The sequence below is a fragment of the Somniosus microcephalus genome, chromosome 7 (genome assembly GCF_052327205.1).
Source record: "Somniosus microcephalus isolate GS21.2 chromosome 7, FLI_Smic_1.0, whole genome shotgun sequence".
Lineage (NCBI taxonomy): Eukaryota > Metazoa > Chordata > Chondrichthyes > Squaliformes > Somniosidae > Somniosus > Somniosus microcephalus.
In genome coordinates, this window is record NC_140993.1 from 239,768,578 (window position 1) to 239,784,201 (window position 15,624).

At 43.2% G+C, this 15,624-nt stretch overlaps 1 protein-coding gene across 2 annotated transcripts in view; it reads left to right on the forward strand.

The window, feature by feature from the left end:
* Window positions 1-15,624, forward strand: part of LOC147115174 (V-type proton ATPase subunit C 1-A-like) — a 164,951-nt gene that overhangs the window by 121,396 nt on the left and 27,931 nt on the right. For both annotated transcript variants that reach the window (XM_085993502.1, XM_085993501.1), the window contains exons 3-5: window positions 6,922-7,016; window positions 13,185-13,276; window positions 13,730-13,828. In XM_085993502.1, coding sequence (XP_085849628.1) covers window positions 6,960-7,016; window positions 13,185-13,276; window positions 13,730-13,828 — 248 coding nt within the window. In that variant the 5' untranslated portion in view covers window positions 6,922-6,959. The remainder of the gene's footprint in view (window positions 1-6,921; window positions 7,017-13,184; window positions 13,277-13,729; window positions 13,829-15,624) is intronic.

The window sequence follows — 15,624 nt, forward strand, 5'->3', positions numbered from 1 at the left end:
GTTTGCAATCTCAACCTTCTATATAACCACGAGCTGAGCTTCCAATCTCATATGCTCCAAGTCTCAAAGACGGCCGACTTCCACCTCTGTAAAATTACCTACCCACCATACCAGTCTATCTGCTGCTGAAACCCTACAGACCAACTCTCCTGCCTGGCTGCCGTTCTCCACTCTCTGTAAATGTCATCTCATCAAAACGCTGCCATATTCTGTCCTGTACTCGGTCCCGCTCACCCATCGCCCTGTTCCTGCTAATTCACATTTGTTAAGTCTGTGTGTTATATTGAGAATTACTACACAGACCACAAGAGTAAAATTTAACAGGTCTTTACTGGTTGAAGGTCAGGGCGGAACTGCCCAATAAATCATTACACAGCACTTATATACCGGTGTGGTCACCGCCGGTATTACAGTATACAGCAGCCAAGAGAAAGTAGTGCAACTCTTAAAATAGTTCTCTTAAAGGTGGAACGGTTACATACACTACAATCCTCCCTTTTTAGCTTAACAGTACATATATTCCCCATTAAACATAACATCATAACATATATACACAACTTCATGTAAACACAGTTCACAGATTCAGTCTCTGAGGCGGCGCCTCCTGCGCCTCCTGACTCGGTCCGGATAACGCCTCGGTGGTGTAGTAGTTTTCGGTGGTGTAGTAGGTTCTTGTTGCTGGGGTGACTCATCTAATAGTCCTTCACTGGACTTAACAGCTTGAACTTTCGTAACTGCAGAACCAGCATTGCTGCCTTCTAAAGGCTCAAGTACCTTGGGAAGTTTTTCTGCTTCCAGACTGATTTGGCTCAGTTCGGAGGGACCACGTGCGTGACCTGGTAGGGGTGATAATGGTTCAGATGAGTCATCATCTTCATCATCATGGGACAACTCGCATGAATATACTAGATTGCTGTCCTCCTCAGTATCTACGTCCTCCAAATGTTTTATTATTTCTATTTTTGGAGCGTCAACTGTGAGTGTGGCTGTGGTCTGTGCATTACTTGATTTGTAGCTATATTCACCAGAGTCTTTGGGTGTGAGGTTTGTAATGGTAAGTTCTATCACATTCTTATTTTGTTTAAATTTGTATCGGTCAGCAGATTCGATTAAGCTCTGGTCTTTGTACCATCTGACCATCTTGGGAGTAGGTGTAAACTCACAGCTCAAAGTAGCAGAATGCTTCTCTTCCCCTGTAATGTTCTGTAGTTCTTTGACCACCTTTGACGGAGGCTCTTTAATAGTCAGCCTCGCCTCAGATTTTGATTTCCCTGCAATAAACTGCAGCAAGCCGGTCATCTTACAAGTTGTTTTTTCCAGAGTGAGACGATGAATAGTGCCACGATGCTCAATGTCCACATCTTCAGAAGCATGAAGAATTTCACCATTTAGTATCCATTTTGGAGGCTTCACGTCAGCAACTGAAAGCTCACACTCAAGAATGGCGTCACTTAGCTCTGTCACTTCCACATCACATATGGTTTTAATGATGGCAATTGGTTGCTCTTCTACATATAACTTTGCTGGGCTTTGGTCATCTATGGCATCGCACATGTAGTTGCCTTCATCTTCAAAAACGACATTATTAATAACGAGCTTCCTGTACACATCTTCACTCACAATCTCATATTTATTACTGGGATGAATCTCTTTGTCTTTGTAATACCACTTGACAGCAGCATTTGGCCTGGAAACCTTGCATTCGAAAATGACACGATGTTTCTCCATGCCAATCTTCTCTCTTAAGGGTTTCACAATTTTAACTGGTAATTCTTTAATTCGAAGCAAAGCTCTGGAAGTAGCGCTTTCAGCAACAAATTTGATCTCTGCAGCATCTTCAGTTTTTGCCTCTGCCACCAATTCCCTGAGTGGCTTATTACTGCTGACACTGCTCACAAAAGGGTGCTCTTTCTTCTTAGCTTTCAACTGATCGATGAATTTGACATATTCCCTTTCTTGCTCAGCTTTGATTCGTTTGGCCTCATCGCGCAGACGGTTTGTGTGTTCCTGTTCCATTTTCTCAATCAGCTGCTTCTGCTGTCTTACCAGATTCTCCCACTCTGTGTCAAAGAACTTTTTCTTTGCATTCATCTCTTGCTCAAAACGGCGAATCATTTGTTCTAATTGCTGTTGTAGTTTGAAATTGAGTTGAGTTCGAGCCCGGTGTTCCTCAGAAATGTGCATGTCTGTAGACTGGACAGACTCAGAATCCTCTGTCAAACTATGTTGTTGTTGTTCAGTGGAATTCTGTTCTGATACTTTATTCTCTTCTGAAGCATTTATGCACTCCTTCGTTTTTCCATCATTAGTCTGCAAGTCCATTTTAGACTTGTCTTTGGCACATGGGCTGGTCTTACCATCATCAGTTCCAGAGTCTGAGCTGATTGTCTTCACCGAGTTCTCACTCTCTGCTTTGTCACTGTCACTGCTGCATATGCCCTCATCCAATATTCCGGACAATCGTGCAGGTTTGACATTTTTTTTCTTTCCGGAATCTACCGTTATTGCTTTTAGGGAGTGCCAGTCCATATTTATTTTCCTGATCCACTCCCATCCCAGAAGTGGTGGACCTCCCTCAGGTAGTACATATATGTCCATTCCTTGGTGTTCTTTGACCTTGTGTACCACCTTGACTTTTATCTTTCCGATGGGGTATACTCTTTGCCCCGTGTATGTCTTTAATACTATCTCCGTATCCCGTAGGGGAATATGTTTGAATAACCTTTTGTAATCTTGCTTATTCATGACTGTCAACGCCGATCCGGTGTCCAATTCCATCTTCCTTTGGACTCCTGCTATCTGCAGTGTGACCCAGATAGTTTGTCGGTCAGCTTCCTTACTCACATTGTGAATTCTCAGACTACCCAGTTCCTTGCTGTTGGAGTCTGAATCCGAATTCTGTTCATCCGAACTCTTCTCAGCCACCTTATGTACCTTTCTGCACTTTTCCTGCGGTGACTTTTTGTTGCTGGTCTTCTTTCCTGACCGGCATACTTTAGCTATGTGACCAAGCTTGCCACATTTTCTACATTCCTGGTTTTTAAACCAGCATTGGTTCTGATCGTGTGTTGTCTTCCCACAACGATAACATTTCGTTGTACCCAAAGCCATTTGATCTACGCTGAGTACCGCTGCCTTCAGCTGCATTTCCGCAGTGCCTCTCGCTGCGGCTTCGTGCGATGCTGCAATAGAGACAGCCTTATCAAGTGTAAGATCATTCTCTTCAAGTAGCCGCTTTTGTGTTCCTTCTTTCGACAATCCGCACACAAATTTGTCTCTCAGTGCCTCTGTCAGTCCTTCCCCAAACTGACAGTATTTCGCTAGCTTACGCAGTTCAATTAAGTACTCCACGTTGCTTTCCTCTTTCAGTTGCGTTCTCGCATAAAATTTAAACCGTTCTGCTAACATCAGCGGTGTGGGGTTCAAATGATCCTTCAGGACAGCAACAATATTAGCGAAAGTCTGATCCGTCGGTTTAGCTGGTGATAGAAGATGCTTCAATAGTCCGTATGTCTTCGCACCCATTGAGTTTAGTAAGGTTAGTGCTTTATCTTCATTTGATATTTTATTTGCCTTACAATATATCTCTATGCGTTCTACATACGTGGCCCAATCGTCAACATCGGGATCAAAATCGTTGATGTTACCACGCTTAGGCATCCTCGCGATCTTCTTGAGAAACAAAAGAATTTTTTTTTTTTTTCTTTTACAAAATGGCGGTTTCCCGCGCTTGTCTTCTTCCCCCGCCTCTGAAAATGGCGGCTTCCTGCGTTTGCTTTACTCCCCCGCTGGCTGTAATGGCGATTGCCGTATTGCTGCGTTCGCCCTCCCCCAGCGGTTTTCAAATCGCGCCTCCCAGCCCCTCTTGCAGTCCGGTCCTTTCCCCCGGCTGCGGCTGAGTTCTCCGCGGTTTTTTTTTTTTTTCTTTTCTCCCGCGCCTTACGCTGACCCGGTCGCTGCGCCTCACGGCCTCGGTAGCTGCCCGGCCTTTTTCACCGGTCGCGGTCGAGCTCTCTCTCGACGCTGTTGCGTCTCCCAGCCCGCTTGCAGCCCGGTCTCTCTCACCGGCTGCGTTTGTATTCACCGCGGCTTCCATGCCTTACGCTGCCCCAGTCTCAGCGCCTCTGGCCCCGACTTCTGTCCGGCTCTTTTCCCCGGCCGTGGTCGAGTTCTCCGCCCTTATATCCTCCGTTTTTTTTTTGTTATTTTCTCCCCTACTCACAGTCAACGTGGCCGACTTGCTGCTCGTCGCTGATCGGCTTACCCAGCACCGTGATAGAAGGGATGATCACTGCCTGTTGCTGATGGAAGGCTTCGTGTCAGAATTCTTCCTTCGCTCTGCAGACTCGAGTCTTTTCTCAGCAGAATGGTGAGGGCGGATGCCTCTTCTCGACGCCCGTTAAACTGCCTTGGATGTATCTCTGCCGCAGGGTAAGATCGTACTCATCGCCACTGTTAAGTCTGTGTGTTATATTGAGAATTACTACACAGACCACAAGAGTAAAATTTAACAGGTCTTTACTGGTTGAAGGTCAGGGCGGAACTGCCCAATAAATCATTACACAGCACTTATATACCGGTGTGGTCACCACCGGTATTACAGTATACAGCAGCCAAGAGAAAGTAGTGCAACTCTTAAAATAGTTCTCTTAAAGGTGGAACGGTTACTAAAATAGTTCTCTTAAAGGTGGAACAGTTACATACACTACAACATTGGCTCCCGATGCATCCAATTTAAAATTCTCATTCTCGTGTTTAAATCCCTTCATGGGTTCGCCCCTCCCTATCTCTGTAACTTCCTCCAGCCCTACAAACCCCTCCCCCAAAGTCTTACTTTGACTCTGGCCTTTTGTGTACTTCCCACTCCCTTTATTCATCATTGTCAGCTGTGCCATCTAAACCAGACATGCTCGAATTCTCTCAAAACCCCCCTGTCCCCCCTCACCATTTAATTTCAAGTAATGTGGTTTGAGCACAGGAACCTGCTGTCTATTTCGTCAGTTTGCTGCCTACTTAACAAGACTTTTGAAAACTGAATAAAACTGGTGCTACAAACAACCATTAAGAACACAAATGTGTTAAGATTATACCGTATCTCTATTCAGATGAGACTGAGATTTACTTTGTGGCTTTTGATATTATTTAATCCCTTTTATAAGCTTACTACCTTGTAACACCTTCCACGCCATGTGCTATCTTCATGCTAGTTTCATAGTGTGTTGTATAGTATTTATAATCTTCCTTTACACCTCATTCATTAATGCTTTTTGGAATACTTAGCTTTTTTTTCCCCTGCCAATTTTATTCCTCTTATGAAGGCATTGACCTCTTGCGGCACTGATCCACGGGTACCCTATATAATATGAACCTCGATGTTGCATTTCTCATCTATTCTGTTGCAAGGGCATCGTTGTTGAATCCGATCATGTCTTTGCTCAGTGTCCTTGTGTAGATAGCCAGCTTGGTGCAGGTGGACAGCAATGATCAACTAACTCAGCCAAGAATGGGGATTGAACCCCTACCTGCCCCCAGGTCCATATGGCTCAGCTTCTTGTTACTTTAAATAGTTGATTTGGTGAAGCAGTTGTGGGTTAAATGGGCTTTATAATCAAGTGAATGATCTCCTGGATTGCCGCTTCCACTCACTGTTGGGTGACTTTAGTTTTATATGCTTTTAAACAATTGACAGTGTTCATTGCCACCCTAATGTTAAGAGCTCACTGTAACTTGTTTCAGGCTGAATTTGAACTTGAATTTTAAATGTTGAATGCAGAATTATGTATATAACCATGAAATGGTTAACTTTGATCTTTTTGTACGAAATTAAATTTCATGGAGTATACTATTCATATTGAATTCTTGTGATTTAGCTTAGCTACTTATTACAGTAGTTTCATATCTGTGCTCCTGTGTACAAATAAAGTTTCCATTTTACTGCAGTGTAAAGTTTGCTTTTCAAGGTCAATTCTCTAAGATTCTAGCTACTTATGATTCTGAAACTATGTTCCTATACACAAGGCTTTTATTTAATTAATTAATAGATGAACAGTGTTCAAGGCTGTGGGTCAAGCTTTTACACCAGGTAGAGATGGAAAAGGAAACCCATTTGGCCCATCCGAGCTCTTCCTTCCAGAAAGAAATGCTGCAGTCTGAGCCACAATATCCAGCTGTTAAATGATTCCAGAGTTATTGCTTCCACTACTTCACCTGGAAGTTCATTTCACCTGTTGATCACTTTGTGTGAAGAACTTCCTGACTTCAGGACAGCACTGATGCTGGGGGCACTGTACTCAGCACTGCTTTCTTGCCCTTCCCTGCACCCAACCCCCCCCCACCGCCCTTTTATAAAAAAAAACTGAGTAATGCTCCTAACAAATATCAACTGCTTCATATCTTTCAGCCAATTTCATAGGCATTCCCAGGTTTTTGCATTGAATTCCTTATGCTTAAGTAGCTGTAGCAAGGGCTTTTTGAATGTCCAAGTAGACCATATTGTATAGCTTTCTACCATCCATTTGAGATGTTGCTTTGTCAAACTTACAGGCAGGACTTTCCCCATCTAAATCGCTGACTGCTATTTACTAGATGATTGTCATATAGTAAACCTTTAGTTAATTTATCATTGATTCTGTTATTTACCTTGTTCTGACATAGGATTGCCAAATCTATTTTGGCACAGTTTTTGAAAATTAGTACAATATCAGCTTGTTTCTACTCTAGTGGGATTTGTTTAAAAAAATCTGAAATTTTGACTGCTTAGTGCGCCAACATACCTGTGCGAAATACTGTCGGCTCACAATCAAAATAATTCAGATGGGTACATAGAATTTGTTTAACTGGTCACGGCTGTTTTTATTCTAACAAAAACTGAGAATCTTTGTTCTATTACATTTTTAAAACAGGTTGTGTTTTTTCCCCTAGTTGACTTGGTCACCTATATCACAAGTTTTCAGTGGGACATGGCAAAGTATCCAATCAAACAGTCTCTGAAAAACATTTCTGAAATCATTACTAAGGTCGGTGTTTAAATTCATTTTTGGAACTCAATAATGTGCCTTTAACACAAGTTCTGCAGTCTGCCAAAATTTCCAAGGGATATTGTGTGTAAATATTTCGTGTTCACTAAAGATATTTCAAATGGTTTAGTTTTGAGTGTTTTTATCTTCTAATTTTATAATTGTTAGAATCACTTTGGAAACTTGTGAGCAGAAATTAACAGTAATGTTTAGATTTTACTCCATACATTATCTAGTTGCGGAGGAATATAAATATTCTTCTGTGTTAAGGCCAAATAACGTACAACTGTAATGTCCATAACAGATGTTCTAATATTTTATTTGCTTTATTGAGGATACATAGTCATACGTTATAGTCATACGGCACAGAAGGAGGCCATTCGGCCCATCGAGTCCGTGCTGGCTCTCTGTAGAGCAATCCAGTCAGTCCCATTCCCCCGCTCTATCCCCATAGCTGTGCAAGTTTATTTCCCTCAAGTGCCTATCCAGTCTCTCCTGGAAAACATTGAGTGTCTCCGCTTCCACCACTTCCGTCGGCAGCGAATTCCAGGTCGTCATCACTCGCTGCATTTAAAAAAAAGTTTTCCTTACATGCCCCCTGTATTTCTTGCCCAAAACCTTAAATCTGTGTCCCCTAGTCCTTGTACCATCAACTAGTGGGAACAGCCTTTCCCCGTCTAGCCTATCCAAACCTGTCATAATCTTGTACGCCTCTATCAAATCACCCCTCAACCTCCTTGACTCTAATGAAAACAAATCCAACTTCTCCAACCTGTCCTTGTAGCCAAGACCCCCCATCCCCGGAACCATTCTGATAAATCTCCTCTGCACCCTCTCGAGGGCCTTCACATCCTTCCTAAAGTGTGGTGACCAGAACTGGATGCAATACTCCAGTTGTGGCCTAACCAGCGCTTTATAAAGATTCAGCATAACCTCTATTTTTGTACTCAATGCCTCTATTTATGAAGCCCAAGATCCCATAAGCTTTGCTAACCACTCTCTCAGTATATCCTGCCACCTTTAGGGACCTATGCGCATTAACTCCCAGGTCCCTCTGTCCCTGCACACTCTTTAAAACTGTGTCATCAAGTGTATATTGCCTCTCCCTGTTCCTTCTGCCAAAATGCAGGGTAGCAGTGACGTACAGGAAAATAGAACAATTGTTTGTGTTTTATGGACTGTCAACTTGTTGATAATGGTGATTTTAAAATGGTTTGCCGAGAACCAGAAAGCTACTGTTTAGAGCTTGCTACATTTTTTTTTTGTCATGCCCACATTCCCAACTATGGTAGAGTTGAAGTTTAGTTTGGTATGAATAGAGCTTTTATTCTGTAAATTTGCCAAAGAACCCTTGATAGCAGTGGCTGATGCAGATGTAATGTTCTTGGAAGCAGTGGGTTGCATGTCATTGGCACCAGTCAATGGCATGGTCATAACAGTTGGGTACAGATGCTATTCTGCAACATAAAATTTAGCATCAACTCTCTCTACCATTTCCAAGTAGCAGTGGGAGTGTGGATTCTTTACCTGAAACTTCAGGAGCAATTGCTGGTTAATCTTCCAAGCAGCAATGATTGATGACAGCCTCGGAGTTACTACAGAGGAGGTGAAAGGGACAGTAGTGGCAACATTTCTGAGCTCCCTGCAATGATCTCCCACTTGATGGTACTTAATACTTCGAGTCTTTCTGTTAAAGGAATAAGATTGAGGTGAAGGTGGTTAGGTCGTCTCTGGCCTGGTCAGCTAACTGGTTCTGGCGGATCATCCCAAGGATTGCTTTCAAGTTTTGTTATTTATTCGAATGGTCTGAAATGGGAATGTTCAGTACTGAATGGATACCATTGTATGCTCTGCTTGGTACTGAATGTTAGAGTCTTGGATTCTTTCCATTAGATTTAGGATGGAGTGAAATATCGAGCTCCAGAAGTGTTTTGAAACCTACTTTCTCCCACAAGACAACACTTCTGAATCAAATTTTCATTGTGTTTTGCTATATGATAGATTTTATTGCTCAACAGTATGTTATACAATAGCTTGGTATAACTGGCCACTTATGTAAAGCACTGAGCACTGTTTTAGAAACATAGAAGATAGGAGCAGGAGTAGGCCATTTGGCCCCTCGAGCCTGCTCTGCCATTTAATGAGATCATGGCTGATCGTCCAAATTCAGTACCCTGTCTCTGCTTTCTCCCCATATCCCTTGATCCCTTTAGCCTTAAGAAATATATCTAACTCCTTCTTGAATATATTCAATGAATTGGCCTCAACTGCCTTCTGTGGTAGAGAATTCCACAGGTTCACCACACTCTGGGTGAAGAAATTCCTCCTCATCTCAGTCCTAAATGGCTTATGACTTACCCCTTACCCTTAGCCTGTGACCCCTGGTTCTGGACTCTCCCGCCATCGGGAACATACATCCTGCATCTAGTCTGTCTAGTCCTGTTAGAATTTTATAAGCTTCAATGAGATCCCCTCTCATTCTTCTAAACTCTAGCGAATATAAGCCTAATCGACCCAATCTCTCTTCATACTTCATTCCTGCCATCCCACGTATCAGTCTGGTGAATCTTCGCTGCACTCTCTCCATGGCAAGAACATCCTTCCCAATCTGTTGCTGTTCAGATAATAATCTGCCTTCCTGTTTTTGCCACCAAAGTATATAACCTTGCATTTATCCACATTGGGCAGATGCATGGCAGATGCAGTATAATCACCCAATCTGTCCAAATCACATTGGAGTTTCTCTGCATCCTCCTCACCGCAAACACGCCCACCCAGCTTTGTGTCACCTGCAAACTTGGAGATATTACATCCAGTTCCTTCAACTAGATCATTAATATATATTGTGACTAGCTGGGGTCCTAGCACCGATCCCTGCGGTACCACACTAGTCACTGCCTGCCACTCAGAAAAAGACCTGTTTATTCCAACTCTTTGCTTCCTGTCTGCCAACCAGTTCTCTATCCAAGTCAGTACCTTACCCCCAATCCCATGCGCTTTAACTTTGCGGGACCTTATCGAAAGCCTTCTGAAAGTCCAAATACACCACATCCACTGGTTCTCCCTTATCTATTCTACCAGTCACACCCTCAAAAAATTCCAGTAGATTAGTCAAGCATGATTTACCTTTTGTAAATTCATGTTGACTTTGTCCGATCCTGTCGCTGTTTTCCAAGTGCTCTGCTATTACATCTTTCATAATGGACTCTAGCATTTCCCCACTACTGATGTCAGGCTAACCGGTCTATAATTCCCTGTTTTCTCTCTACCACCTTTTTTTAAATAGTGGGGTTACATTAGCTACCCTCCAATCTATGGGAACTGTTCGAGTCTATAGAATTTTGGAAGATGACCAGCAATGCATCTACTATTTCTAGGGCCACTTCCTTAAGTACCCTAGGATATAGATTATCAGGCCCTGGGGATTTATCGGCCTTCAATCCTGTCCATTTCCCTACAAATACTGATTTCTTTCAGTTCCTCCCTCTCATTAGACCCTATGTTCCCCGATATCTCTGGGAGGTTCTTTGTGTCCTCCTTTCTGAAGACAGAACCAAAGCATGTGTTTCATTGTTCTGCCATTTCTTTGTTCCCCATTATAAATTCCCCTGATTCTGACTGCAAGGGACCTACGCTTGACTTCACCAATCTTTTTCTCTTTACATGTCTATAGAAGCTTTTACAGTCAGTTTTTATGTTCCCTGAAAGCTTACTCTCTTACTCTATTTTCCCCCTCTTAATTAATCCCTTTGTCCTCCTTTGCTGAATCCTAAACTGCTCCCAATCCTCAGGTTTGCTGCTTTTTCTGGCCAATTTATATGTCCTCGCCTTGGATCTTATGCTATTCCTAAATTCCCTTGTTAGCCACAGTTGAGTCACCTTTTTTGTTTTATTTTTTTGCCAAACAGGGATGAACAAATTCTGTAGTTCATCCATGCGATCTTTAAATGTTTGCCATTGCCTATCCACCATCAACCCTTTAAGTAACGTTCCCCAATCCATCTTAGCCTAGTCGCACCTCATACCATCGTAGTTTCCTTTATTTAAATTCAGGACCCTAGACTCTGAGTCAACTACTTCACTCTCCATTTTAATGAAGAATTTGATCATATTATGATCGCTCCTCCCCAAGGGGCCGCGCACAACAAGATTGCTAATTAATCCTTTTTCATTACATAATACCCAGTCTAAGATGGCCTGATCTCTAGTTGGTTCCTTGACATATTGGTCCAGGAAACCATCCTGTATACACTCTAGGAATTCCTCCTCCACGGTATTGTTACTAATTTAGTTAGCCCAATGTATATGTAGATTAAAGTCACCCATGACAACTGCTGTGCCCTTATTGCACGCGTCTCTAATTTCCCGTTTAATGCCATCCCCAACCTCCACATTACTGTTTGGGGATCTGTATATAACTCCCACTAACGTTTTCTGCCCCTTGGTATTTCTCAGCTCTACCCATACAGATTCCACATCATCAGAGCTAATATCCTTCCTTACTATTGTTAATCTCTTTAACCAGCAATGCTACCCCACTTCCTTTTGCTTTTTGCCTGTCCTTCCTGAGTATTGAATACCCCTGGATGTTGAATTCCCAGCCTTGGTCACCCTGGAGCCATGTCTCTGTAATCCCAATTATATCTCATCCGTTTACATCTATTTGCGCAGCTAATTCATCCACCTTATTACGAATGCTCCTTGCATTAAGACACAAATCCTTCAGGCGTCTTTTTTTAAGACTTAGTCCTTTTAGAATCATTATTTACTGTGGTCCTGATTGATTTACACCCTTGATTTTCTGCCTTCCACTTTTGCTTTTCTCCTTCCTGTCTTTTGCTTCTATTCTTGCTCCCCTTTCCCCTGTCTCCCTGCACAGGTTCCCAACCCCCTGCCATTTTAGTTTAAACCCTCCCCAACAGCACTAGCAAACACTCCTCCTCGGATATCGGTCCCGGTCCTGCCCAGGTGCAAACCGCCCAGTTTGTACTGGTCCCACCTCCCCCAGAACCGGTTCCAATATCCCAGGAATTTGAATCCCTCCCCCTTGCATCATTCCTCTAGCCACGTATTCATCTGCAATATCCTTCTATTTCTACTCTGACTAGCACGTGGCACTGGTAGCAATCCTGAGATTACTACCTTTTTGAGGTCCTATTTTTTAAATTTGCCTCCTAACTCCCTATATTCAGCTTTTAGGACCTCATCCCGTTTTTTACCTATATCGTTGGTACCTATATGCACCACGACAACTGGCTGTTCACCCTCCCTCCCCCTTCAGAATGCCCTGCAGCCGCTCCGAGACATCCTTGACCCTTGCACCAGGGAGGTAACATACCATCCTGGAGTCTCGTTTGCGGCCGCAGAAATGCCTATCTATTCCCCTTACAATAGAATCCCCCATCAATATAGCTCTCCCGCTTTTTCTCCTCCCGTCATGTGCAGCAGAGCCACCCATGGTGCCAGGAAGTTGGCTGCTGCTGCCTTCCCCTGTTAAGCCATCTCCTCCAACAATATCCAAAGCGGTATATCTGTTTGCACCTACTACTCTGCCTGACGGTCACCCATTCCCGTCCTGCCTGTGCAGCCTTTACCTGCGGTGTGACCAACTCCCTAAACGTGCTATCCACGATGTCCTCAGCATCGCAAATGCTCCAGTATGTATCCATTCGCAGCTCCAACACCGCAATGCGGTCTGCCAGTAGCTGCAGCTGGATACACTTCCCGCACACATGGTTGTCAGGGACCCAAAGTAGCATACATTGTAAGTATATAGTAGAGACAAACAGAACGGCATTCAAAATGCAGTTGGATGTTAATACGCAAGCTGCACTGGAAGATTCAGTGCTGATGGGGTGAATGGCCTTTTTTTGTCCTTTTACATATGCTCAGGCCATAATTCTTGCTGATTTCGACATTCATTCTTTTGCGAATGTGCTAGGTAGGCCCTAGTTCATTTATAACTTTTGCAGAGAAGTTTTAAATAAGTAATCGACTGCTGGGATACTGGTTGTCTGTGAAAAGGGGATAGTTTCAATTTACACTGAATTTTAGCATATATTTGATTTCCAAATGCTACAGAAGGTTTTCACTTATTTTTACTTGCACACTGTTCCTGGGCCATTTGAAAGATCCATTAACTATTATATGCTGTTTGGAAATTTGCAGCAAGTATCACAGATTGACAATGATCTAAAAGCAAGAGCATCAGCATACAACAATCTGAAAGGAAACTTACAGAATCTAGAGAGGAAGAATGTGTAAGTTATTTTTTCATGTGTATCATAATTTAAATTGAATTGCCTTGCATTTAATCTGCTTTACAATTACTGTAAAGTTAGAAGTATAAGTATTTTTACCTCTTGCTCTTTTGTTCTCCCTTTTTATGCCACATCCCCAGCTTAAGAAGTTAGATACCTCAAATAGTCATTTTACAGTCACTGGGGTTTACAGTTGCTTCAATGATGGGAATGTTGGAAGTTATGGTGGGACCACTTTGGGATTAAGTGGTTATTCCCATTTGTAGCCTATTTCTTGTCCATTCGAATTAGGAAATGTAAATGTAACCTTTTGAGAATTAATTCTTCATCCTTGGCCTCGACCATTATTGTGTCCTTTCGAAGCGCTTGTAAGTATTAATGATATATTATTTTCCCCAGGAGAACTGCAGTATTTACCTTGTGCTGATAATTGGTTTGTATGGTCATTTGTAGGGGAAGTTTGATGACGAGAAGCCTTGCTGATATTGTGAAGAAGGAAGACTTTGTAATGGACTCTGAATATCTTGTTACTTTGTTGGTAGTTGTGCCGAAGTAAGAAACTTTTTTTAATTGTTTTTTTAAAAAAGTTGTCAAAAGTTTAAAAATTGTGTACTAGTTCAACATGGCTGGTTAATATGAAAAAACCCAAATATTGATGGTAAAAGCTGAAAGTTCTAAGAAAAATCAGATGAAATGTGAAGAGATGCATTTTGGAAGGAAAACTGAGGAAAAACTAAACTAAATGGTGACATTTTAAAGCAGGGTGCAGGAACAGAGACCTGGGGGTTCACATACACAAATCTTTGAAGGTGACAGGACAAGGTGATATGGCTGTTAAGTGTTTTACTTTAAAGTTCATTATCCTCCATATTATTACAAGCATGTCAATGCCTTGGAGAGGGTGCAGAGGAAATTTCCTGGAATGGTGCCAGGGATGAGGGAATTCAGGTGTGTAGAGAGACTAGCGAAGCTGGGATTGTTCTCTTGGAGCAAAGAAGGTTAAGGGGAGATTTAATAGAGGCAATGCATTTGGGGAGGGCTAAAAAGGCAAGGGAATACACAATAAATGGTAGGATACTGAGAAGTGTAGAGGAACAGGGGGACGATAGCAAAATGCTGCAGATGCTGGAAATCCGAAATAACAACAGAAAATGCTGGAAAAACTCAGCTGACACAGCCCTCGACCGTGTCCATTTTATCTCCCGCACTTCTGCCCTCACCCCTGCCCCTCCCTCCCGGAACCACGATAGGGTTCCCCTTGTCCTCACCTTTCACCCCACCAGCCTCCGCATTCAACGGATCATTTTCCGCCACCTCCAAAGTGATCCCACCACCAAACGCATCTTCCCCTCCCCTCGACTTTCAGCATTCCGTAGAGACCGCTCCTTCCGCGACACCCTAGTCCACTCCTCTATCACCCCCAGCACCCCTTCCCCTTCGCCCGGCACCTTCCCGTGCAAGCGCAGGAGATGCAACACCTGCCCTTATACCTTCCCACTGTCCAGGGCCCCAACACCCCTTCAAGGTGAAACAGCGATTTACTTGTACTTCTTGCAATCTAGTATACTGTATTCGCTGCTCACGATGCGGTCTCCTCTACATTGGGGAGACCAAACGCAGATTGGGTGACTGCTTTGCGGAACACCTCCGTTCAGTCCGTAAGGGTGACCCTGAGCTTCCGGTCACCTGTCATTTTAATTCACCGCCTCATTCCCACTCAGACCTCACTGTACTCGGGCTCTTGCATTGTTCCACGGAAGCTCAGCGTAAACTCGAGGCACAGCACCTCATCTTCCGATAAGGCACTTTACAGCCTTCTGGACTCCGTATTGAGTTCAACAATTTCAGATCATAACCTCAGCCCCCATTACATTTTTACTTTTTTTTATCCACACCTTTGTTTTGGCCCTCTTTCTCCCCCCCCCCCCCCCCACACTTTTTTTTTCTCTCCCACATGGCAGCTGTCTCTCATTCTGCCAGCGCATTTCACACCTAATCTAGAGCCGTCTTTTGTCTCCACTAGTCCTATCACCATCTCGTCTCGTTTTGAATACCTCTTAATGTCTCTTCACTTCTCTTTTGTTCTCTCCCAGCCTGGCCTTTTAATCTATTTCATTTCCTGTGCATTTCCAGTCTTGACAAAGGGTTTGACCCAAAACATTGACTCTATTTTCTCTCCACGGATGTTGCCTGGCCTGCTGAGTTTTTCCAGCATTTTCTGTTATTGAGGAACAGAGGGACTTTGGAGTGCATGTCCACAGATCCCTGAAGGTAGCAGGTTGGGTAGATAAGGTGGTTAAGAAGGCATATGGGATATTTTCCTTTATTAGCCGAGCCATAGAATATAA